This window comes from Poromitra crassiceps (genome assembly GCF_964638095.1).
Source record: "Poromitra crassiceps genome assembly, chromosome: 6".
NCBI lineage: Eukaryota > Metazoa > Chordata > Actinopteri > Beryciformes > Melamphaidae > Poromitra > Poromitra crassiceps.
The window spans coordinates 37,592,363-37,617,739 of NC_139627.1; the positions used below are offsets into that span (position 1 = coordinate 37,592,363).

The 25,377-nt window shown below is 43.9% G+C and overlaps 1 protein-coding gene across 1 annotated transcript in view; it reads right to left on the reverse strand.

Moving 5' to 3' along the window:
• Nucleotides 1-2,180: 2,180 nt before the first annotated feature.
• arhgef7a (Rho guanine nucleotide exchange factor (GEF) 7a) overlaps nt 2,181-25,377 on the reverse strand; it is a 38,959-nt gene continuing 15,762 nt past the window's right edge. The window contains exons 3-21 of the mRNA XM_083638758.1: nt 24,965-25,049; nt 24,736-24,869; nt 24,142-24,343; nt 22,335-22,423; nt 20,780-20,874; nt 20,452-20,547; nt 20,009-20,131; nt 13,939-14,077; nt 13,750-13,809; nt 13,252-13,398; nt 11,833-11,919; nt 11,631-11,709; nt 11,397-11,536; nt 9,702-9,923; nt 9,510-9,603; nt 9,198-9,287; nt 4,114-4,213; nt 3,850-3,904; nt 2,181-3,001 (exon numbers count right to left, since the gene is read on the reverse strand). Of these exons, the coding sequence (XP_083494884.1) occupies nt 2,879-3,001; nt 3,850-3,904; nt 4,114-4,213; nt 9,198-9,287; nt 9,510-9,603; nt 9,702-9,923; nt 11,397-11,536; nt 11,631-11,709; nt 11,833-11,919; nt 13,252-13,398; nt 13,750-13,809; nt 13,939-14,077; nt 20,009-20,131; nt 20,452-20,547; nt 20,780-20,874; nt 22,335-22,423; nt 24,142-24,343; nt 24,736-24,869; nt 24,965-25,049 (2,160 nt within the window). The 3' untranslated portion in view covers nt 2,181-2,878. The remainder of the gene's footprint in view (nt 3,002-3,849; nt 3,905-4,113; nt 4,214-9,197; nt 9,288-9,509; nt 9,604-9,701; nt 9,924-11,396; nt 11,537-11,630; nt 11,710-11,832; nt 11,920-13,251; nt 13,399-13,749; nt 13,810-13,938; nt 14,078-20,008; nt 20,132-20,451; nt 20,548-20,779; nt 20,875-22,334; nt 22,424-24,141; nt 24,344-24,735; nt 24,870-24,964; nt 25,050-25,377) is intronic.

Genomic DNA, 25,377 nt, shown 5'->3' on the forward strand with positions numbered 1-25,377 from the left:
CAATTAGATTGGGGGCTAAAGAATAGGAGTCCTCCGGCCTCAGCCCCTAAGGATGGCAGGTCCATTCAGCTTCATTCAATGGGGCCTTATTGCTTTCCCATACAAAAGAGCACGTGGAGGGGCTTTCAGACTGAAACACCGACCAAAAATGACTGGGAGACAGTACTGTACAATAACAAATCTTTAAAGAAAGGACGCTGAGTGCTTATCCTCCCATCCATCAATTCATCCCTCACTCTTCGCTTTCTTCTCCTCCTCTGTTCGTATATTGTAAGACCTGGACATTAATGACAGACAGTTGAAAGAAAAACGGAGTGAAAGAAAGAGGCAGAGCAGCTCAGTTTTTCACAATACATGTCAAGTCTAAATGATCACTGGCTGTTGAATAGACACAGGGAAGGCAGAGGAAGTGAGTCGTGTGTGTGTGTGTGTACACAGCTGATTGATTCTCTGCTTTGAAAAGAGGGGAGAGTGAACGAAAAAGAGAGGAAGACCTTGATGCTTTTTCTGAGCTCCACAATAGTCTTGGGGGGGGGGGGTCTGAGCAGCATTGTGGAGCGCCCACAGTGACAGGCTGTCACTCTATCCCGGTAGGAAGAATAACGCAGAGACTGAAGAAGGGCGGGGCCAGGTCAGAAACCCTGACGATACACACATCACATGCCTCCGCACTGCACACGTTTCTTGGCCCTTCGCAGGACAGACACAAAAAGGGAAAGAGGAGACTTATATGTGGACGATCCCACCTACAGAGACATGAGAATTAGATCATTTGAACTGTTGCTCATTGGTTGCCCACATCATATGGTTTCCTTCGTACAGGTAAAGCAAGGCAGACTTTGCTGTCGATGCAAAGTATTATAGCATCGTGTACTTACCTCCACCTGCAGAACAGGTGAGGTCAGCAAAGAGATTCAGGTTCACTTGTAAGGTTCCCTATCAGGCGGTGGCCCTCCCCACTTCCTGGGTCCTTTGTGGATGCTGGGTGGCAAGCCAGGCCACACGAGGTCAGACATGATCAGTCCTGGCCTAGCTTTATCTGCTGAGATCTCCTTCGGAGGATGAATGAGAATTGTGCCTTTGTATCTATGCAGGAATATTCAACATGAGACAAATGACTTACTAATGAGTAGACAAGGTGAGAGCCGCAGTGAAAAGGCTGACATCTGCGGTTATTCTGCAGAATGGGATCATTTCCCTACAAAGCATATCAAGATGATCAGGATACACAATGGCTTTCAATGGGCCTGTCACTTTGATAAGAGTACTGTACGTACGTACGTACGTACGTGCATGCGTGCGCACATACACTCACTCACACACACAGAGGCTACACCTCAAGTATGTTTTCAATGTGTGAAAAGACAAGATATGATATCATTGTGCGTTTTTACATGCAGACAATCTGATAACCGGGAATAATCAGGTAACTGGCAATAATATGATTTATGTGTTTACATGCACTTTACTAAGAAGCGGGAACTCACCTCAAAGTCCGTCAGTGGACATTGAGATTGGGCCTTGCTCTGAATAAAACTGATGATTCAGCAGAAAGCTAGGTGTGTTTATCAGATTTATCATAATCCGATAACGGCCTTTATCTGATAAAGCATGTGGGTTTATGCTGTTTACATGACCCTTGATTAATCAGGTAACTCCAGAAATCCCATAATGATCACTTTGTTAGTGTGCATGTAAACACACTCATTGTCATATTTTCCTGGATCTTTGCAGCACTTAATTCTTGTTTGATGTCTGCACATTAATGGTAGTTTTTTATGCCATCATCTTTATCAATCTTTAAGCTTCAGTTTACCAAAGTCTAGCCTACTCTGCACCAACACAGGAAAACAATATTCCCACTTTAGTTTTCACAAGCAGCGAATAAACTTTATTTTTTGCAAATAGCCTACCTTCAATCCAGGTCATTCCAAGCCAGAGAATCCTCACCCGTATATCCAACTCTCCACTGGCATTTATCCTCCTTCCAATAGTTATTACTGAATTTCATTGATGGAAAAGAAGTTTTCATACTAAGGGACCGAGCTGCCTGAGTAGGACTGTTCAAGCCTGCTTCTTTGGGGCATTTTGATGGATACACATTAGACTTCTTAGCAGCACACCACTTAAAGCCATTCTTCTAAAAACACATTTATTTCTCCCAAAGGGCAAAGGCTCATCTTTCAGCAGTATTTACATCATACAGTACAAGTTCATTATCTGTACAATTCCCTCTGGACACCCAGGAAGAAGTGAAAGTCAAACCGCAAAGTGGTCAAAGAGGCGAGTTTCCCTGGCACAAGATAAGCTTCACTCTAGAATAAAAGACAAATGCTAAGCCTGGGTCAGGGAAAGAGCCCCAACAACAATCAATTAAAAAAATTAAATAATGAAAGAAGTTATGAAATGACAAGGTTCCAGTTCGCACTTGGTGTTTGTGAGCATTAACACCATTAGAGTACCATTAAGTACCGTTTACGTACCATTAGACATCGCATTGTTTGGAAATGTTGATCATTTGTAAACAGAGGGAGAGGAGTTCTCTCCAGCCGTAGAGACTGACAGATGTTGAAGTGATGGGGATACCACAGGATCAGGAAGCACACAGCTGTGCAAGTTTGGGATCCTCAACCTTTCATTGTGTGACTGGTGTTTGGGGAATGTTACCATGGAATGGATGGTCCAGCCTGTCAAGCACCATGTCCCAATGACTCCTCTCTCTTCCCAGACTGGTGCTAAATGACACACAAACACACACATCGCGCAAACACACACACACACACAAACATGCACGCAAAAACTCTTGCTCTCACTCACACACCTTCAAATACACAAATACACACACACAGCTTCAAATCCAGGCAGGCACACAAGAGCATCATAAGTTTGTCTCATCCCATGTTGGGTCATTCATACTCTTCAACACCCTCCTCACAGCCTTCTCCAGATCCTTTCTTGCTCTCTGCTCTTCTTCTAGTGACCTCTTCATCTTCTTATTGTCCTGTGGTGGAATACAATCAAATAATTAATGGTGTAGTGAAACAGATTTAAAGCTGCCACCCAGTCATCTAGAGCCCTTTTCACACATACAGTGAACTCCCGGAGATATCCACACATTATTTGGATGGGGTTTATGTGTGAACCGTTGTGAGCACGTGGCCGCGCAAACGGATCTTAACCACCCGCGCCCCCTAGTGCAATGTCCATGTCGCTCGCAAAGCGGCCCATGTTTGAATACTACAGGATTTTGTCCAGAGTGAGCGAGTGGGCGTGGTGTCGATGACGACATTGGGATTACTTTGGTTGTGTGTCATGTTGTTAAATGGCACTTTTACAAACCATTAATGTTCGTGCATATTCCTGTGCGATTTAATTTCATGTGTGGATAGTTACGTGGCTGGATTATTTGAAAGATAAAACGGCAATGCAAAATTGGTGAGTAAACAAGTAAAAGTTGAGTGGGTTATTTTCCTCCCGGTCTGCCTGTATTGAATTGTGAAAATGCAAATACATTGAAAACGTGCTAGTTATGTCTTGAATGCAGCGTTTAACGTTACCGTGGCCACTATTTGGCAGGGCACTTTTTGGGTACATTGCAAGCAGCTCACTTTTTGGTACATCGCAACCCTATCACCAAAATAACGCGTGGAAGGTGAGAATTGCTTTGTGAAAAGATATCTCTGATGTAAAACATTGGAAAAACAGAATTTAAATTCCAGTCAGCGAACATTTACATTTTGCTTCATTTATTGCATTGGATCAGATCATTGGGCCAGAGTTATTTAACTGAGATACATGTCGGGTATAAAACACCACCATGGCCCATCATGAAACATCTCAAACATTCACCTGTTTCAACTCCTGGACCTCGTCCCTCAGGGCGTACACCACATCCACCAGGCTCCTTTAAGATAACAAAGAGGTTTTACTATACAGAAGGCTATTGCTCACAAGCTGGCACTTTAGCTCAGAGTCGTGGCATGGCTTATTATTACTAAACCCAGAGCAGCTGGTATTCCTGTAAGGTTGGGACTTCTCTTGACCTAAAAAAGGGTAAAGAAGCTTAGAATCAGAGCAAAGGAGAAGAGGGGGGGTGGAGGTGTGCTGTCTTACTTCTCTTCCGCTGCACTTTGGCCGTTGCGACTGGGATCCTCCACTCGCACTTTCTCCTCACCGGGGTTGATCACCTGTGGCCCCGTTTCCCTGCGAGGCCCTGTTTCAAAACAAAAGAGCGCCCATCGGTTGGTACTTTGCTTGGTCTCACCCTGCAGGAAGACGACCCAGTAGCCAATCACCTTCAGTAATGACTCGTAGTTGGTGCTTCTTGGTTGGAGGGATTGACAGAACCAACAGCAGACTTGGGAGGGGTAGTGTGTTAGTCATGCACAGACTGGTTATCAGAGAAGACAAGAGACAGAGGAAAGTCCAAAGAAAATGAGAGGCTGTAGAGACATCTTGTAGCCAAGAGTGATCCATCCATCCATATGCAATACAATCAACATGACAACTCTCACTTCACCCCATTTTGCCCAAATAAAAGCATATTCTTGATCACACCAAACACAATCCGTTCTGCAATTCTGACAAAGCACCAGAATGCCAGTGTCTACCAAATGACAGATTTATTCAAAACTCATAATACAGCGTTTGGGACTCATATACTTCAGCAGTGTAGCACAAATACTCTGAAGGCGCTGTTCGTATATAAGACATGGTCACATGTGTGAATTGAATACAGCATTAGAGCACAGAGAGGACAACGTTGGTCAAAGACAGTCAGTCTCTTCACCCTGCATGTCCCCTTCATAAACCACAGAATACACCTGTCACAAAGTATAGCACGTGACATGAGGACATGAGTCTTATTCTTAGCGCAAATACTAAGAATGTCGGTTAGGATTTTTTTTTCTTGCTCCATGACAACCAGTATTTACAGACAGGGAGACTATGTGCTCTTTATGTTTGGAGTCCACCCTGACAGTATTCTGAGGTTGAATGAATAGTTATCTTTGTGTGTGTGTGTGTGTGTGTGTGTGTGTGTGTGTGTGTGTGTGTGTTTCGATGCTCGCAGAACACTGAAGGCGAGCATTTACACTACGAATGAGCATTGACTTTACAGTAACACTGAATACTTAAGTCTACCTTTAGGACTATATGATACACACTCTCTAGGCAGACAACAAAAAGTACAGATTCTATTCCCCCCCGCTCACTGACCCATTAAACGAGTGTGCAAAATAATTCAAACACTTGATGTTGTAGTTTCAGTGTAAACCTTGATACAGCTCAATAAAATGTAGAGAAATCAAATATTATTCCAGGGATCATTTTGTAATCATTTTGTAAACATTGATTGACATACAGAATAAAATATAAATAAAAAAACGAGTCTGTATACAAAATAATGAATACAATAAAGAAATAATTTCAGAAACATGTAAATAACACGGACCAATATATTCCATGTGTCACTCACATACGTAACTGTAAGAGGAGATAGATTCTAAATGGATGCCAACCTGTGGTTTTTATACCAATATTGGAAAAATACTTCTTCATAAAAATAGTTATTGATGCGACAGATAGCGTGGGAAGCCTCACAAGCCAGACGACAAAGCTGTGTCTGCCTCAGGAGGCTGTAGCATAGGTGCTAGTTTGTTGTGGCGCAAGCAAGGGATGTTTGCTTGTTTTTGAGGCTACACTAACCTTGTCAAATTATCTATACGTCAGACCCTAGCAATTGCTATACCTCTGCTAGCAGTATACATTTCTTGTAGAACAAAGGCATTCAATTCTGGATCAAATGTGACTGACTATAGCTCTTGGTGTACAGTTGGAACAGGAGAACATTTCCAACAAGCCAGTTTTTCAGTGTATGTGTAATTCCCTGGGTTTAAATGAATAATCCACCCCCCCTCGTTGATGCGTTAACTTGAGACGCATAACAAAATTAAAAACAAAAAATAAATGTAACCCTGTAGACCCACTGACTGAACATTACTGCATCTAAGATTTCAAAGATCAGACTTTAATGGATTATGTTTAGGAGGCTACATTGATTCCATAAACCTCTCTAAATACATGACGTATATGCATCACCTTCCTCAAGTCAGTAGTGTTTATCCAGTCTGTGGACATTTGACTAGAGAGGTAACTGTCTAACAACTTCTTCCTGTAGCAGCTACATCAGAGCATAGATGGTGTTTCATATTGCATTAACCTCAGAGAGGACTGTTAATGTTCTGTAGTTTCTGGTCATGTGCTGTGTTAACTTCAAATCCTGCTTTGGGCTGTAAAAATAAATACAGATCAACATATGGGGGGGGGGGTTGATATAAAAGATCAACATTGGATAAAAGAATGCCAACATCTGCATGTTGCTATATCTGACAGCAGGTGCATACGTATGTGTGTGTGTGTGTGTGTGTGTGTGTGTGTGTGTGTGTGTGTGTGCGTGTGTGTGTGCGCGTGTGCGTGCATGTCTGTGTCTGTGTGTATGTGTGTACCTGTGCTATGTTTGAGCATACGTACTTTAGAAACTGACATACTGGACAGAAGATGTACATAGAAAATAGAATACACTCCTTCCTGAATCACATCTGAATATCAGACAGGAAAAGCTCAGTCCCCATCTCTCCCCAGATCCCACCCCCATGATCCCCAATCTAGCATCCCTGTACTCTCTGCTAAGAGAGTCTCCAAATTCCCCACATTGAAGGTCAAACAAGGGGAGTGGGCACATTCAAGATAAATAAGCAAACATTACCAAACACGTACTGCATGACAACTACAGAAAGAAAGGAGGCACATAAAAGGGAAAGTGGTCAAGGCAACAGGGAGATACTTCATCTTCAAACGGTCAAAAATAAATAAACCAAATAAGTTAAGAAAGAAACAAAAAAAAATGAACACATTTATATATATATATTTTTTTATAAATAACATAAATAAATTAAAAACAAAGTAAAAACGTCTTAATCTAGTTTCTTTCAATACACCGAAGGTTAAGAGGTAAGCGCGCTGTACGTTGTGTTACAGTACAGCGCGGCAGTTAAGTTCTTTGAGCAGAAGTTTAGTTCTGGTGAGAGATGCAGCTCTTACGCGACACTGAGCCCATCCTGTAACTGTGGGTGGTCCAGACGGAGTCATAGTCAGAGTCCTCCGACAGGTCTGAGGACAGCTCTGGCCGCGACACGCTGCTACGGCGGCCCGGAGAGTCTGCGCAGGACCGGTCCACGTCGGCCAGCACGTGGTTATGCATCAGGTCAGTGCCTTGCCAGGCTGGTTGGAGCAGGACAAGTCCAGGGTGGCATATAGGGGAGTATGGGGGGTAAGGAGGGTGTGGGTGGGTGCATGTGCATGTGCAATATGGGGGGGAAACGATGGATGAGGGTAGGGGGGTGGGTGACCGCGTACGCAACACGAGTCAAATCATAAGCCCAATGACAGATGTGGGATGGGACGATGGATCAAATCATAACACATGGCCAAAATTATAGTCCAACAAAACACAGTATGGGGAAAAACAAAATAATAAATGATGAAATAAGAGGAAGAGGGGAACCAAAGTCAAGGTAAACCAGAGCAATGCCAAAGAATGAGGAGTGGAGGAGAGACAGACAGGAGGAGAAGATACTGTTAGAAGGATCAGTTCAGAATAACAGTGTTAAAGAAAGACACTATCTATGGATGCAAGATATATTGGCAATAATATCGGTATCGGCCGATGTTCATAATTTTTTAATACTAGATTATCAGGCTTACGATGCCTTCAAATCTAATTTAGTTTGTTGGGCCTCCGGCCTGGTTCTGGGCTTTTATTTTGTAGGTCTATGGGCTTTTATTTTGAAGGTACGTGTTTGTAGCTTTTATTTTGAAGGTCTATGGGTTCTTATTTTGAAGGTCTGTGTGTTTTGGGCTTTTATTTTGAAGCTCTGTGTGTGTTTTGTAGCCTGGGTGAACCCAGCCAGTCACAGACTGATAGCACATGGAGGTCACGTGGAGGCTGGGTTGACCCAGGCTATGTATTTTGGGGTTTTATTTTTAAGGTCTACGGACTTTTATTTTGAAGGTGTTGGGCTTTTATTTGGAAGGTTCTGGGCTTTTATTTTTAAAGGGACAGCTCACCCTAAAATCCAAAATACATATTTTTCCTCTTACCTGTAGTGCTATTTATCCATCTATATCGTTTTGGCATAGTTGCCTGAATTTTGGAGATATCGGCCACAGAGGTGTCTGCCTTCTCTTGAATACAATGGGACTGGATGGCACTCGGCTTGTCGTGCTCGAAGCACCCAAAAAATACATTTGAAAAACTCAACAGCATCGTCTCTTTCCAGAAATCATGACCTGGTTACTCAAAATATTGCACAGACTTTGTTGTTAGCAGTTTCATGTAGGAACTATTTTCTTTTTCAGTCTAGGAACTAGCTAGCAGCTAGCGGCTGTAGTTTGGTCAAAAGAAAATAGTTCCTCCACGAAACTGCTCATAACAACAAGGTCTGTGGATTATCTTGAGTAACGGGGTCATGATTTCTGGAAAGAGACATTGCTGTGAGTTTTTCAAATGTATTTCTTTGGCACTTTGAGCCCCACAAGCCGAGTGCCATCTAGTTCCATTGTATTGGGCGAGAAGTTAGAAACTCTGCGGCCGATATCTCCAAAACTCAGGCAACTAACACAAAACGATGCAGATGGATAAATAGCACTACAGGTGAGAGGGAATATATGTATTTCGGATTTTAGGGTGAGCTGTTCCTTTAAGGTTTGAGGCTTTATATCGGTATCAGTCTGATGAGCAAAATAACAGCAATGTTAGGTTTTCGGTATCGGCCAAAACGTTCATATTGAGAAGAAACAATACGGTAAATGTATGATTTATGTGCTTTTCCAAGTGTTTTGGAAATAAAGAAATACATAACTTTTTCAAATTCACAGTGTTTATGTTTTTCAGTATGTACACAATTTGATTATCATAGAAACATGTTTTTATACAGATTATATCGACATCAGCAAATATCGGTTATTGGCCATGGCATTGGCAATGTTAATATCGATTATCTGTATCGGCCAAAATGTTCTCGGTGCATCCCTAAAAGACACTGAATAATAGAATACAGATAAAGCGGCAATAAAGACAGCAAGCTCCAAAATGAATCCCTGTTCATTTGTACGAGTGTGATTGGGTGTTTTCTTACTGGAGTTGAGGGTCTGCCTGGTTTTGGCGCTGGTGCAGTACGCCTCAATAACTTTTAGGATCTGAGCATCCTCCTCCAGGGCAGCTGTACCTGAGGAAGAGAGAAGGCAAAGGGGAAAAGTTAGGTAGCTTCAAATGTCTCTGTACCATTTTCACTCTCTCACTCAAACAGTTGTAATGTGTATGTGGGTGTGGGTAATGTATGTTTGCACAAAACACAGAAGATATCACATCATCTGCATATATTGACCTGAAGCAACATTCACATTTAGGTGCATTCGGGTTCAGCTATAAGGGAAGATGTAAAACATACTCTTCCTCAAAGCAAACTCCTCCTCAGACTGTTTCCTCTCAGGCTTGCGTTTTGGGAGGAGTTTCTTCACACTCTTAGGACTTTTACTAAGATCCTGCACAGGCAGGGCAGAGAAAGGGAGAAGATCATGGTTAGAAAAGCTGATGGAGAGAACACGTGAAGATGTGACTACACACAGACACGCTCCCTCACCTCCTTGTAGCAGAGAGCAGCGGAGGGCCGTAGAGGGGGCGCAGGCCGGAGGCAGCTCAGGCTCCAGGGTTTGGGGGTGTTGGGGGGTTCCAATGGGCCCCACATCAGGGTGCTGAGAGAGGTTCCATGGGAAGAGGGGTGGGGCAGGGTGTGGTAGGCGGGGGCCACGGTTATGGCCCGCCCCTCAGCATGCCGGGACGGAGTCAGAGGGTGAGATGGGAGCTGTGGAAGCAGAGGATAGGGCCTACTGTATGTAATAACCTATTTTATGAAATGTTACAGTCCGGTCGTCCTCTGCTGACTGAGTCACGTTTGAAATACCGAGGTATAGTTAGACTTCTTTATTAATTAAAGTGACAACGTTTCGATCCGAGGTGGATCTTCATCTGGTAAAAAAAATAATTTAATCTTACATTCCTTATATACGGTACTTATCACCTGATGAGAACTCAGCCGCCCGCATCATCTCCAAAACCCCCTCTTTCCATCACATTACCCCTGTCCTACAGCAACTCCACTGGCTCCCGGTTAAATTCCGCATAGACTTCAAAATCCTCCTGCATGCATTCAAAGCCATCCACAACCTCGCCCCTCCTTATCTGTCTGACCTCCTCCACACTGCCACCTCTACCCGCTCCCTCAGATCCTCCTCCTCCATCCACCTCACTGTCCCTTCTGCCCGGCTCACCACCATGGGGAGCAGAGCTTTCAGCCGCTCTGCTCCCAAACTCTGGAACTCACTCCCACCTGACATCCGCAATATTGACACCCTCCCTCTGTTCAAATCCAGCCTCAAAACTCACCTTTTCAAGATAGCATACTCCCTGTAATTTCCATGGTGTTTTCTTTGTTTACTGTTTAGTTTCTTTGTTTTTGTTTTATCTTATTTCTCTTGCACTTTTCTTATATTTTATAATGTTTTGCTTGTATCTGTTGTTTTGCATCTGATTTTAACTCTGTAAAGTGTCCTTGAGTGACCTGAAAGGCGCTTTTAAATAAAATGCATTATTATTATTATTATTATTATGATGTTACTCACAAGGTAGACACAGGTGACCTTAGGAATCAGGCACAAATTGGTTACAATTAGGCAGATAAATTACAGATATCAGAAGAAGTCTAACTATACCTCGGTGTGTGGGCTCTACCTATTTCACCACTGCATCTAGAGTACTGCATCTAGCCCAGCACCCACAGTCAATGTGTGTATAGTTATTTTCTACTATGAGTCACGTTTGAAGCATTATAACAGCTCAATCAGGTTCATTATCTTCTTTGTTCAACTTATAGTTTTTGTTTATTTTACATCTGCCACGCCTGCTCAAAACAGCTGTTGACACGTCACAGCTGTCATTTGATGCTTCTGAGGACGACTGCAGATGTCAGTCGAAACTGGCAAGGTAAAAAACATCTACTACCCATTTGTCTGTCTAAAATAAACAAAAACTATCAATCGAAGCATTATAAAATACTTCATAAGCAGACAAATGTAACTACATGACAATTCGAGTCAACGTCGACTCTATTGGTAGAAAGGTCGACTTGAAAAAATCTGTAACCCCATGCAACCATGCAGTCCTGCAAACCTTAGTATATACACTATGTATATTGCTTAGCTAGTATCTGAAACATACATAGTGAGACTACATCAAAGAAAAGCATGATCAACTGTGTGTGTGATGTTTTTCTCCTGACCGTGTGGCAGGGCACGGCGAGGGGCTTGTGGCTGGGGGCTGTGGCTGCAGTGTGTTTGGTCTGCCAGGTCAGGTGTTCCATCCAGTCTTGCAGGTCCTGCTGGTTGTTACAAACCACCTGCACACGCTCAAACATGGAGCCTGCAGAGACAGACCCAATGCACACTGTGTTACAGTACACATAGATGAATAGAGAATTAAGTAGAAAACCTTCTACATGGGCCAGGAGCCTTACCGTTGAGCTCAAAGGCATTTTTATGGGCTTCACAATCTTCCAGTTTGGTCACTATCATGCTGGCCAGGGGCAGCTTCCCCTGAAGAGGGAAATCATCATCAGTATCAAGACCAGTAGCAGAATATTAGAGATTCAACTCTGGAGGAAAAGGCTCAGTAAGGAACTTTCAATTGCGATTGTAGGAGAACGTGTTTAGTCTGACCTGGAATATGAAGCCACTCATCCTGGGGCTGGCAGACAACATGAGGAGGACATGTGGGAAGAGCATGAGGTAACGCTCACACTTCTCCTGGGGGGAAAGAGGGAGGTGGAGTCAAACAAAGATACAAAAAAGATCAAAGAAAGGTAGAGAGAGTCACCACAAGTGACCACAAGAGAGAGTCACCACAAGTAAATGAGAATGTGTGAGAGAGAGAAAGAGACTTGTGTAAACCAATTTGCATATAACCCTTTAGCTATGGCAAGTTGGCAACATTCAAATAACTTCCAAGATGTCATTTCAGACACTGCAGGAAGTACCTAAAAAAGCTGGAAAACTAGACTTTATTGTCGGACAAGAGCTCAACAACGAACGTTTCAACGCTGATGAAGGCTTGACGCTGATGAAGGCTTGACGCTGAAACGTCCGTTGTCCGATAGGACGAATCAGCATGACATCTTACTTACTGCCCTTTATGCCTAGTGGCATCTAGGGCAGCAACAAACAGCGTGACGTCACGACAACAAAAAAGCACTTCCGGGTGCCACTGCAACAGTTAACTAGTATGAAATAAAGCTGAAAAGCTGTGCCAAACAAACTTTAATATCTCAAAAACTATACATCACATCACTTATTGTGACACTGTGTTAGTAGAGGTAGCTAAAGGGTCCCATGTATAATATATATGTAGTGTTAAAGTTGTGTGAACTGTCGCAGTTTTTAAAGTGTGTGAATTTTAAAAAGTACAGCCTGCTAGTGTGAGAAGATTACTCTATGCAAAACAACGCTGATGCTTGGCTAACAGTTCTTATATGGCACTTTATTTTCATGACCTTGATGTGATGTTTCTCAGAGTTGAGCATAGATGTGTTACAGCAGGGGTTCCCAAACTGGGGTATGTGTACCCCTAGGCTAGGGGTACATGGAGGTACTACGGGGTGTACTTGAGAGAATGGGAGAAATGGAAAAATAAATCATGAAAATAAATGAAACGTTAAAATAAATCTGCTCAGGAGGCACTAATTGCAACTCTTTCATGTAATGTTATATTCTTCAAAATGTGGGTTATCATTCATTCATTGGATCATGCTATAGTTTTCTCTTGCAGTTTTCTAAGCAAAATGTTGTAGTCAGCTAAAGGGGGTACTTGGATTCAGAAATCACAGAAAGGGGGTACTGAAGCCAAAAAAGTTTGAGGACCACATTGCTCTTCAAGAGCTTCAATAACATTTAGGAATTTTGATGTTACATACAGGCACCCATTTGATTCTTCTTTTAGGAGCTATAAGAGCCCAACTATGGGCCCAAACAACACACAATACCCCAATCCTACGCTGAGGCAACGCTGAAGCTACGCAGTGTGAAGCTGTTGTTAGAGCAAAGTAGAGTGCAGGTGGAGGAGGAGGTGGATGCTGCTTGTACCTCTGACCCAGGACTGTGGACCATGGCCTGGCTCATGTATAGCACAGAGCCCAGGGTCCGGATGTCATCGCCCTCCCACAGCCGGATGGACTCAGTGAGAATCTGCAGCTCCAGCTCCTTACGCTTCCGCACCTCCTGACACTGAGCCTGGCACATTAGAAACAAACAGACAACTGCTTATACTGTTACCCATTTAGTAGTTTGTACGAGATAGGGCCCATTCAGATACAATCCGACGCTCGCATTGCAGAACAGAAACTAAACTAAAAAAGAGATCAATTAAACTAAAGCTACAAAATAGCCTCCAGCCTTTTAAAAACGTCTTTTCCTGGTTCGCTCGTACACATGCTTGTTTTGAAGGGGAGGGGGGTGGTGAAGTGAGATCTGCCCACCCTGACGTACTGCAGCCGCACTACAATATGTCTCGATGGATTGAATCTGAATGCGGCCTTAGCTCACATGCTAGTTGTGCCTGGAGAGGAAGTGTGTTTGGCTTACAGACAAATTTTTGAAAGACGCCATGCACTTCTGAATGTCTGGCCTGTCAGAATGGCTCTCCTGAAAGGGAAGAAACACATGAGTTAACGAATGCAGAACCCAACACAACATGTTTAGACACACACACACACACACACAAACACACACACACACACACACACACACACACACACACACACACACACACACCTCCATGTGCCTCTCCAGCTCTTTTAGTAAAGTGGGGTATTTATCGAGCCTCATGAAGGGTTTGCTGAGGCCTGTGGTCAGCGTGAGGATCCCAGGACTGACTGCACCCATCCCCTCCATAAACTCTCCCAACGCCTCACTACAAGAGCGGGGGGGGGGAGGGGGAGGGGGGAGAGAGGGAGAAAGAGACTTGATTAATTCACTTTGCTTAACACCCTTCAACAGGCCTCTAAGATGCAGTTTCAGGCATACTTGTACAAAATGACAGACATAGAGGGAAGGCCCAGTACAATTTGACATGTCAGTGCTGTTCTATCAAAATGGTAAAAATGGTGTCATACGTCGTCATAGTGATATTATAATGACACACACACTCTCTCTGCAATAAGGTGCTGTTCTGCCATCATGGAGGACTCTGTTTGAGAATAGTGTTACAATGTCATAAGGATTTCTGTCCTGGGGGGCGTCTGGGTAGTGTAGAGGCAAAGGCAAAGGCACTCGTCTACCACCGCAGAGATCCAATTGGCCGTGTCTGCAGGTGGGAAGCCGGAACTGGGGGGAATAGCGTGATCCTCCCACGCGCTACGTCCTGCCGGTTAAATAAACTCCTCGCTGTCAGAGGAAAAGAAGCGGCTGGCGAATGCACATGTATCAGAGGAAGCATGTGGTAGTCTGCAACAAAAAAAGGGGGTCTGTATTTTTTTTTTGTTCAGTCCTAAGAAACGCACTGTTCGGTAAGGGCCTGTGTTCACCTAGCGTCTTTTTCCGACCGTTAAATGCTGGAAGTACGCTGGGGAGCGCTGATCTCAGAGCACAATATACAAGGAAGCAGTCTGAAACTAACGTTAGTTCAGTGCGGTAGCTATCTTGATAGCTGACAGCTAACATTAGCAAACAACACACATACAGTGATTTAGCTCAACACTCACCAGAAATATTAAGTGTCTAGCCAATCTGCTCCCACAATTGAGCCTTTCTGTCTCTGTTGCGATAGTTTCTCCATGATTAAAGTTGCCAGAAAAGGAGCTCCTGACACCAGCGTCTTTCTGAAAAGTTTAAATATTTTCAGCTGGAAGCGCTGGGAGTCGGGCGCACAAAAACACCGGAGCGCTCTGAAAATAGACACTGGGCGCAGCGCACTTTCTCTAGATGCCAGCATACGCTCTCCCCCCATTGGAAACAACTGAAAATAGACGCCGGCGCTGATGAAAAGATGCTAGGTGGACACAGGCCCTAATGATGGAGAGCTATGCTGAGAGTCAGGTCATAATCAAGAGGGAGTACTGTCAAGTCAGGTTTCTGTTACTCTCACATGATCAGACCCAACATCTTACGTCAGCACGCTTCCAGCAATGGAGGGTCAATCGCAAATCAGCATTTCCAGGTTTTGCCGTAGGAATTCCTACGGTAAAATTAGATTGGCTGGGCTGTTACGGAAGTCCAGCTCTCTGGGTGCATTGGTGCAACGTTCGAAATGTACCAGTCCACGAGTTGCACCATGCCGTCCGTGGTTGGTCAATTCATGTCTGTCACGCATTTTGTTTTGGTTTATTTTGGTCTTCAAAAGTTGTGCACCAGAGGTAGATATCTATCTACAGCTGGCTACGGCGAAACTAGGTTTCTGTATGCATTAGTAGAGTATAAATTACAGCATCAATGTATCTCATCTGCTGTCATAAGCAGTAAACACTTCTCTTCCAAGAAGTACCTCAGGTCACCTTCTCACCACTGAATGTGATATCCCCTCTCCCATATCTTCTTCCTGTACTCACGCTATTTTGCTCTCATCCTTTTGACCTCCTTAGGGTATGTTCAATCTCAATCTCCTTATGGTGTGTTCTAGGGATGCAGCGGTATACCGTTTGAAGGTATACCGTGGTTTGAAAACGTCACGGTATCAAAACCACTAAAATTTGCAATCATACCTTCCCCACGGTATCAGCTGTTTCCCCAAAACAAAGTGCCCAGGTCGCTTGCAGAGTGCAGCTTACGCGGCCCCTCCCCCTGGCTGCATGCCTACCTAGACTAGAGCACAGTAGAGAGGAGCCGCAAGGACCCCCCTGAACTTTCCCCCATCTAAAAAGACGACGTCGGCTGTATGGGAATATTTCGGCTATTGTAAAAACACAAATGGTCCGCAATACCGCGATACCGTGAAACCGTGGTATTTTTGTCCAAGGTTATCATACCATCAAAAACTCATACCGTTGCATCCCTAGTGTGTTCACAATATTCTGCATTCTGTAGGCGGGAAAAACGCTGCCTCAACTGCACAACTTACTTTCTATGTTCAGGTTAACAACTACTATCACCTATTGCACTGGTTGTGGTACTTTCTATTTTCATTCTAGTTGTGGTAAAAAAAAAAGTGTAATTGGCTGAACGAGTGGTAACATTAACATTAGTAAACCGAGCCATAAGTGCAGTTATTGCAGAAATAGATCTCAATAACAACAATTAAACAACAAGAGATACAGGAGTATGCACCAGCGGAGTTTCTCGGCGGAAAAGACATTTTCACAGTTCTTCAGACTGGATTTGGATTGGATTTGGCGACGCTGATTGGCCGAAGGAGTTGTCTGTCAAGAAAAGTACTCCCACCCACTGAAATCGATGTGAGCAGCTGGAAGTCCAGACTGATAGGTATTACGTAGAGTGAAACTGAATGTGAGATCACATTATCAGTATGGTTTTTATCAGGCTACAGGCTTTTCTTTCTTTTTCAAATTCTTTTTTTATTGGTTTTAAAATAGATGCAGTGTAGAGCCTTAGACAGAACAAGATGGTTAATAGTGGTAGTAACATTATTACAAATCAACCAATGAGCTACCCCACCGCACCGCACCGCTCAAACAACTGGCAGTTTATGATAAGAGAAATTACAAGAAAATACACAAGTGAACGAAACGAAACAAAAACAAAAACAAAACAAAAAAGGAGAGAGAAAGCATTTATAAATGTAGTTGTATTTGTAGTATGACAATGAAGTAGATAATTGAAGGGTGCCTAGTAGCTACATAATGAGCTGTACTAAGTTGGAAGTCAAGGGCAGGGGCACCATCTCAGGGCTGTACAGTGCTACATACGTAGCACTTGCTACAAAATAATCGGTCTGTGCTACTGTATGAATGAATTTACCGCAGTAGCACACGTGCTAATGTTTTGAAACCAGTCGGCAATTCTGCCTCCCGCTTTTTGAAGCGAATGCGGAAATTGTATTCTTTCAATTGGCTAGTGGGGGGCGTCGTGTGTACTGCACCATCAAAATCGGCACATGCAAGTGAATGGGCCCGACTTCTCTCTCGGTCTATCTCTTAAATAAACACTTTGCAAATGAGTTTATGGTCTGAAAAAACAATTTCAAGTCTTTTTCATGCTTTCATGTCCTTCAAAGTGCATTCTCCTCTCTGTCGGAAGCAGTGTGCTGAAATAATTCTTTGACAGATTTGTCTACTTGAAAAAAGCAAAAACCTTGTCAGGCTGTTAAGATTTCCTCCCGACGGCCGTTTTTGCCTGTGCCTTAAGGGCTCATTATACTCGAGCAAGCTCCGTGGGGGTGGAGCTCCGCAAGTCTCCACGAGTCACCGTGCGGACCTCGCGCTGGGGCAGATGCTATTATACTCAGAAGTGATCAGCCAAGTGATCAGCATGTTATTATACAATGGTACAATAGTGAGAACAGCCCGTGAAAAGTCGCAATGAAACGCTATTATGTGCAGTACTGAGTGCGCTTTCACTCTCAAACGACCGCACATCAGCACATGAATGAATCACCAAACTTGTTCTTACTGAAAGCCGTTTTAGTTCTCAGCCCTGATTGCCTACTCTGTGCTGCTTTTAAACTCTCTCAATCATGCTTTTAACACAACACATTTACTTGGTGAAATGACTAAAAACAAACAGTTGCAAATCAAAGTTTATAGCCTACCACATGGGTCAAGAAATTTGGGGAAAACACAGCTCAGTGTTCAGGGCTCAGTGGCTTGAAAGCGGCCATGTTTGGAGAGAAGACGTGCGGAGGTCGCGCTGTGAGAAAAAAAATCAGGCACACGGTGGGCGCCCTACGGAGGTAGCGAATAACCACGCCCAACAAATTTACGTCATTTGACGCGCCCGGCCCTCGCTCCACCCCCGCGCCCTTCACGGCATGGTGAGCATAAAGCAGCCTTTAGTGATCCAGGTTTCTCCAACGGTGGTTTCGAACTGTGATCCACAGTGTCTCTATATAACCTTTTCTCTGATCCACAGATTGAGTAGCGCATTGTTTCTAAATTCAGACAAGACACAAGGTCCTGAAGCCATTGTGAGCGCGTGGGTAAGGCAGCTCCCTTCCATCTGAGTAAGATTACCCGGCGCGCCAAAAGGGAAGCAAAGGACAGAGCATGACGCTTTGCTTTCCAGATTTTGGTGCCAATTGGCCACGCCAACTGCAGACTAGTGTAGACAAAGACAGACTCTGCCCAACTGTGAATCCTGGCTCAAATGAGGGGAATAGTCTTGTAGTGTAACCTCAGCTTTAGATGAATAGGTCTTTGAAGGATTTTATGCCTTTTCTGTGCCATTCCTGGAACGCTGTATCCTGCATGGATGGGGGGAAATATGGTTAGAAGCTATGGGACTCTGAAGAGAGGGTGGTTCTAAACCAAAGCTTCCGCTGAACTGGGCCCACACCCTCAAGGAGCTGCGCACAACCGCACTGCCAGCCGACCTGGGGAGCATCGGGAGTGCTGCCCCCAGTAAGCGGGGAGAGATATGTGTTGGCATGGAAGCCCGTGCTGGGGGATTAGGATGAAGAAGTTAGTTACTTTAGAATGCACTGCACTCCAGGCTTTTTTCAAAGTGGCTACTTTCCAGTTACTTTGTGGCCCCCCTTTACTTTAATGCAGGGGTTCCCAAACTTTTTCATCTTCAATTCAATTCAATTCAATTTATTGTTGTCCACAATGTGGAAATTTGTCTTTGGCTTCACAGGTTTGCTTGCACAAAAAAGTACAGTACACACACAATACACCGCACAGGAAATGATAGGGTACATAATATAATATAACAAGACAACAGGACAACAGCACATTACAGACAGCGATAACAGACATGGTTCTGATGTGGATGAGTCTGACGTTTATGAATTTAGCAGATTTATTGCGTTTGGTATGAAAGATTTTTTGTAGATGTTCTTGGTTGCTGCAGGAACTCTATAGCGTCGTCCCGAGGGCAGTTTTGTGAACTCATTAAAAAGGGGATGTAGAGGGTCACACACAATTTGTCTGGCTTTTCGTGCCACCCGTGTTTTATAAATACATCCAAGTTGTTCTTGTTCTTTCCCAATAATTTTACTTGCCATGTTTGTAATTCGGGACAGTCTATTTCTGTTCTTAGCTCCTAGATTCCAATACCAGGTACACATGTCAAATGTCAAAATACTTTCAATAAGGCTCCTGTAGACAGTCTCCAGAATAGCTTTGCTTATTTTGTATGAATCCAATTTCCTGATTAGATACAAACGCTGCATTGCTTTCTTAAAGATGTATTCTGTGTTGGCTGTGAAACTTAGATTGCAGTCAAAAAAGGTTCCTAAGTATTTCAACTCCTCTACTGTTTCAACAGGCTGGTCATCAATCAAAACGGATGTTAAATCTTGACCTGCGTTGTGGTGACTCGCAATGACCAGCTCCCTAGTTTTAGCTCCATTAATATAAAGGGCACTGTCTTCACACCATTTAATAAGTTCTTCAATGTGGTGGAAGTATGTAGATTCATTAGCTGTGTCCCCTGCCTTCATAAGGCCAACTAACACCATATCATCAGCATATCTTGGGACCCAAACGATCAATTTTGTGTCTCCCTGGGACCCAAACTCACGAAATCATACGGTAATGAGTTGCCACGACAACCAGTTAGCGACCCACCCCCCACGGGTCCATGACCCAAATTGGGTCGCTGACCCATAGTTTGGGAAACACTGCTTTAATGTAAAATAAGAGATAGATCGAAAAGAGTGGAACTGTGTGAACACAGTGTGTTCGTGATAGTGTAAAATCTAAATGAATGTCGCTGGGAGGTCTCAGCCTACCTGTGCTGGGTGAGCACATTAACTGCAGAGGGGTGGTTGGAGCAGTAACCCACATAAAGAGCCTTCATCTGTGGCATGAGGTTGAGGAAGAAGCCGCCTACCCTTTGCTGGCTCTCTGGAAGCCTAAGAACAAAACATTAGAGGTGTTGGTGAAAACATAGATCAAACCATCATACAGTGACAAAGAAGAACAATACAAGAGAGCGGAACTGAGAGTATACTGTAGGACTGAGTCTAATATAAAAAAGCTGAGCATCGTTTGGTCTGTGGTAGTCTGCATTGTCTCAGTTCCATGTTTAACTACGGTTTCTGCAAAACTGAAAACATTGGAAGTGTAATCAGACAATGCTGTAGTACCACATCCAAACACTAGATGTCCCTATGTATATTATGATACAGCGAGGATGCTGCTGCACTAGGCCTGTGTGTTGGGAGGGACTTACTTGGTGCACTCCTCCAGTGATTGGACGAGCATCTGCTGGAAGGTGCTGATCTCCTCCAGGTTCCCCAGAATCAGAGCCACGTCTGAACTGGTCACTCTGGGAGAGAAAGCACAGGAACAGAAAAACAATAAGGGCAACAAGAGAAATGACACAAGGATGCTGTTGATGGCTCATCAAATTCAGTGACATGTTGATTCCTTTCAAGATTAACCAACGTTTTCAAACCAGCTTTGCTACACAAATCTGACTGATCCAGACTTATTACATACAGCACTCAGACAAAAAAATATCCACTTCTTTGCCAACTTGATGGGTAAGTGAGTCCTACTTGTCTGTGCTCTGAAGAGATCGCAGGTAGTTGGTCAGGAGGCTCTGAAGGTCTTTGGAATACTCTGTCTCCGTTTCTAGAATATTCTGCAATACCTACAAATAAAAGAAAAAATGTTTTGGAAAAAATACAATTTCTGTAGATTTTTTTTGTAAATGTATAGAGGTCTTAGTATATCTCCAAAATAATAGAATGAAAGCTACTGTCCACAATGGTCTATGGGCATTTACAGTGACTTTACATTTACATCAACTTAGCATTTTGTAGGAGTCTAAGTTGAGGTGAAAATTAAACGAGAACGGTCAATTGACATCTTTTAACTTCTATATGATTACAACAATTACTCAAGCAACCCAGAGACGCATTAAGAGTCTATAAACAAAGCACACTACACTCAAAGGCCACTACCTTCTATTGGAGACATGGTGTGTAGCAAAAATCCCTGGACTGGGGCATTCAGGGATTTTCCAGTGACACAAGAAAACAAGTCTAGTTTCTGCCATGCATGTAAGGGCTTAGCTCTGCGGGACACTAAGTCATATTAACACCACAGTATATTAACGCCACAGTATTTCCAAGTTGGGTGACAGACACCTTTATTTAGGGTTCAGTTGATCTTTGAAGGCAGATACTGATATGTTTGGATCAAAGCAGCCGACAGTTGATATTTTGTGCTGATATTCAATGTATATATATTTTTTTTATTTGACCTTTCAAGCCAAAGATATCCTCAAAAATCACAAACATTCATTTTCCCAGAATTGTATTGTCTGCTGAGAAAATCCTCAGAAACGACACTTAAACCATTGGAAACTAAACCCTTCCATGAACATATAGGTCAATAACAATATATCTTGATCAAAATGTCACATTAGAATTAAGGTTAAGGCCTTTCCATTGATATCCAGTGTAACATCAGTATCTGCAATATTGGTGTAAGACTACTTGTAACAATTACCTAGAGACCATGAGTACCAAGTAAACAGATACTATCAAACTAACTTCAATAAACAGTAAGTCATCCCAGAGTTTTGGGGAGCAATCTGACAAACACTGAAAGACACACTCAGACTGTGATTGCTCCTGCCGTAACAGAATGAGACCTGCTCCAGCAGCAGTCACAGCTTTAACAAAACAAACCACACCTGCCTTCAGCTACTACAAGACTTTGAGAAGTAGACAGAGAACATTTTAGAAAAGAGGAGTGAGAGTATGTCAGAGAGTTGTTGAGAGAGAGAGAGAGAGAGAGAGAGAAAAGATGTGAAGAGCATAGAGACCACCATCGAGATGTTCCTGGTATGCATGCGGTGCAGTTACTTGCAGCCAGGTAGCTCTCTGTTAAACCTGGTGCATAAACAGACATTGAACGCAAGAAGAAACAGAAACAGAAGTAGGAAATGGTCCACGGCAGGAAGGCACTGCAAGTCAACAACATGTCTACTTTTAAAAAGAAAATAGCCAGAGACATTAAACTGCAACATTAGGGAAGAGAAGGAAAGAGGGAGAGAGAGGTAAGAAGTCACAAAACAAAAGGCGAGACAGCTGGTGTCCTTACCAAGTTATAATATGTCTTGCTGATTGCAGTAGTGTCAAAGCCTTTAGGCGGGCTCTTAAGGGTTCCAGACTTAGGGGACACTTGCTTGTCTGTCAGATAAAGGAAGCAAAGTCACACAATTACACATTTCTCCATTTTAAGTTTTATTGTGTGACGCGAGAAAAATAGTAACAATTCCTCACACTGTCGAGTCTTAACTCATTAAGTGCCATAGACGACCTAACTCGTCTTACATAATCCAGCGCTTAAGTGCCAAGGACGAGCTAACTCGTCTTACATAAACATTTTTTTTTTTTGACGGTGGGACATCAATCAACCCCTTTTACATCTTCGAGATAACTATTTGGAGCAAGAGCATGTGTGTAATCTATTTTACCGACCACTAAGTGGCGACAGAGACAGAGAGAAGCCACAGCCACGGGACCCAAAAGCCACGGGACCAAAAGCAGCCGCCTCCCGCGGAAATGGCTTGGCGATTTTACAGTCAGAAGCCCGGAGACACACACACAGAACGGACAGAGATCCCTTCCCCCCAGAGCCGCGGAGCAACGCGCGAACACACACACACACACACACACACACACACACACACACACACACACACACACACACACACACACACACACACACACACACACACACACACACACACACACACACACACACACACCGCGGGAGCAAGCCATTCAAGGAAATGGCGACGCGATTTTACAGTAATCCATTTCAGACTCGTCTTGCCCGACAGGCAGACAGGCAGGCAGGCAGCAGCAACGCGCTTCTGACACGCCCGCTGTTAGAGCCAGGAGGAAGGAGGAGAAGACACACGGAGGGAGGAGTTTGAATGAGAGGGGTGTTTCCTGTTGTTATGGAGGAAATTACTGTTCAAAACTATTGTTTAGAATGTCTGACGGTCTTACTGATGCCAAAAATGAATGGTTAAAGTGACTGTTTCACAAAAAGCCATTTATCTCTGAATAAATTTCCAGACGCTGAAACCATGCTGTACTCAACGGCTAATATCTACATAACTACTAACTCTGCAAACTAACTCTTTTAGACAGAGAAAGCACACATTCTATTAGTTATTTTTAGATGATTGGTGTTCATGAATTCTTAACAGAAAAGAATCCTCGGCTGTTCTAAAATGAGCCAGAATCGTCAAAAACACCCCTGGCACAACTTACCTACAGGAATGAAAACATGGCTGGCACTCAATGTGTTAATTAATTTAGCCTTAAATGAGAAAATGGACCAATGGGTCTGTTGAAATGCTTTTGTTACTCTACTACTGGAGTGGATTTTGGTTGGGGACTCGGGGAGGATGCATTGCTTGTTTAAGTCAAGTTGTATCTCATTTTGCTGTGCATCTGTAGTGCAGTACGTCTCCAGAAGCAGTGTTTTCATCATTCATGTCAGCTTCCAGGGTCTCATCAGTGATCCTTGTCATGCGAGGATTACACCGGAAGAAGCACCCATATTTCACATAAGGCCTCATGGCATCTAGAAATAAGGTGGATAGTGATAACTTTATTGATCTCAATTCCCTCCAGAGAGGTCAGAGGGTCAGGCTCAGATACGGAGCCGCACCCCTGGAGCCGGGAGGGAATCAGTGTCTTTCTCATGGACACTCCAGCAGGGGCACTGCTTACTGACAGAGGAGCTTGAACCTGGGTCTTCCCACTGAAGGGTGATCTCCCATCTCTTAACGCCTCCCAAGCACAATCTACCCCCGCCCAAAACCAGTCCCCTCACTGACATTTTTTTAAGAGCTGAACTGCTGCCCAGAGAGGTAGTATGGGGTACTCACCACAGCCTTTGATCTCACGGACATAGTTGCTAGGGAACCAGCCAGCCTTGCCATTGAGCATCCCTTCCCACCAGCCGCCCTCCTCCTGGCGGGTCACGTTGATGAGGTCACCCTTGCTGAAGGTGAGCTCATCTTCATTAGTCTGCAGGAAGTTGAAGCGCGCCTTCACCAGCAGCTGCTGCCCGCTGCTCTCTGACATGTCCTGAGAAAGGAGGCGAGGATGCCACCGAGCAGGGAAAGGAAACAGACACTGTGAGACCAGGAGATGGCAGAGAGACAATGCAGTCAATAAGAAGAATCAATGGGAAGGGTTTCATTTTCAAACGCATTAGGCCTCATCCAAGTTGTGAACACAATTGTTGCCTGACATTCATTCACTCTATTTCTATCCCTCAGAAATGTTACTATTTTGCAAGCAAAAGCCTGAGATCGCTGAAACGTCTGTACTATTCTAGAATGAGTTTTGCTGTGATGCCAAGAATCCATTTGTATGAGTAGATGACACATTCCGCAGACCGCAGACATCTCATTTTTAGGAAGTAACTGCAGACGTTTGCGTACGGTGAATTGTTGTGAATTGAGTGTGAGCCTTACCAGACTGCGGAATTGGTTTTGCAGCAGCTTGGAGGATCTGCCCAGTGAGGACTGGGAGGACAGGGACTCAAAGGACTTGATGCGGTGGGCTGAAGAGTGGCGCGCGCACACAGAATCACTACCCACACCGATATCTAGACAGAGAGGGCAGAGCACACCGAGGCTGACACCCGCCATCACGGCCACCCACACCCAGCGCCTCACACACATTGCACATATTTGGACTCACCTGCAGTTACTTTGTTCAGAGCCACCAGACTGCTCAGCACCTTTGAGAAGTTCAGTCCCAGCAGCAGGTCACTGGCCTCAAACGGCTGAGAGAGAGAGAGAGAGAGAGAGAGAGAGAGAGGACATCAGTGTGTGTGTGTGTGTGTGTGTGTGTGTGTGTGTGTGTGTTTGTGTTTGTGTGTGTCAAAAAGTCATTGGCGAGCACATGTCCCCTCTAAAAATCATTACTAATTCCAGTGTAGCAGGGCTGTGTCATCACTTGGCCACAGACAGTGGCAGCGCGGAGCAGCCAAATCGATAACTCTTGTTATCTTGACTGAAGCCGTGGGCGAAACACACCGATAGATAAACAGACACACAGATCCATGGATGGTACAGAGACAGCAGCTAAACGGACTACTGTGGCATACTGGC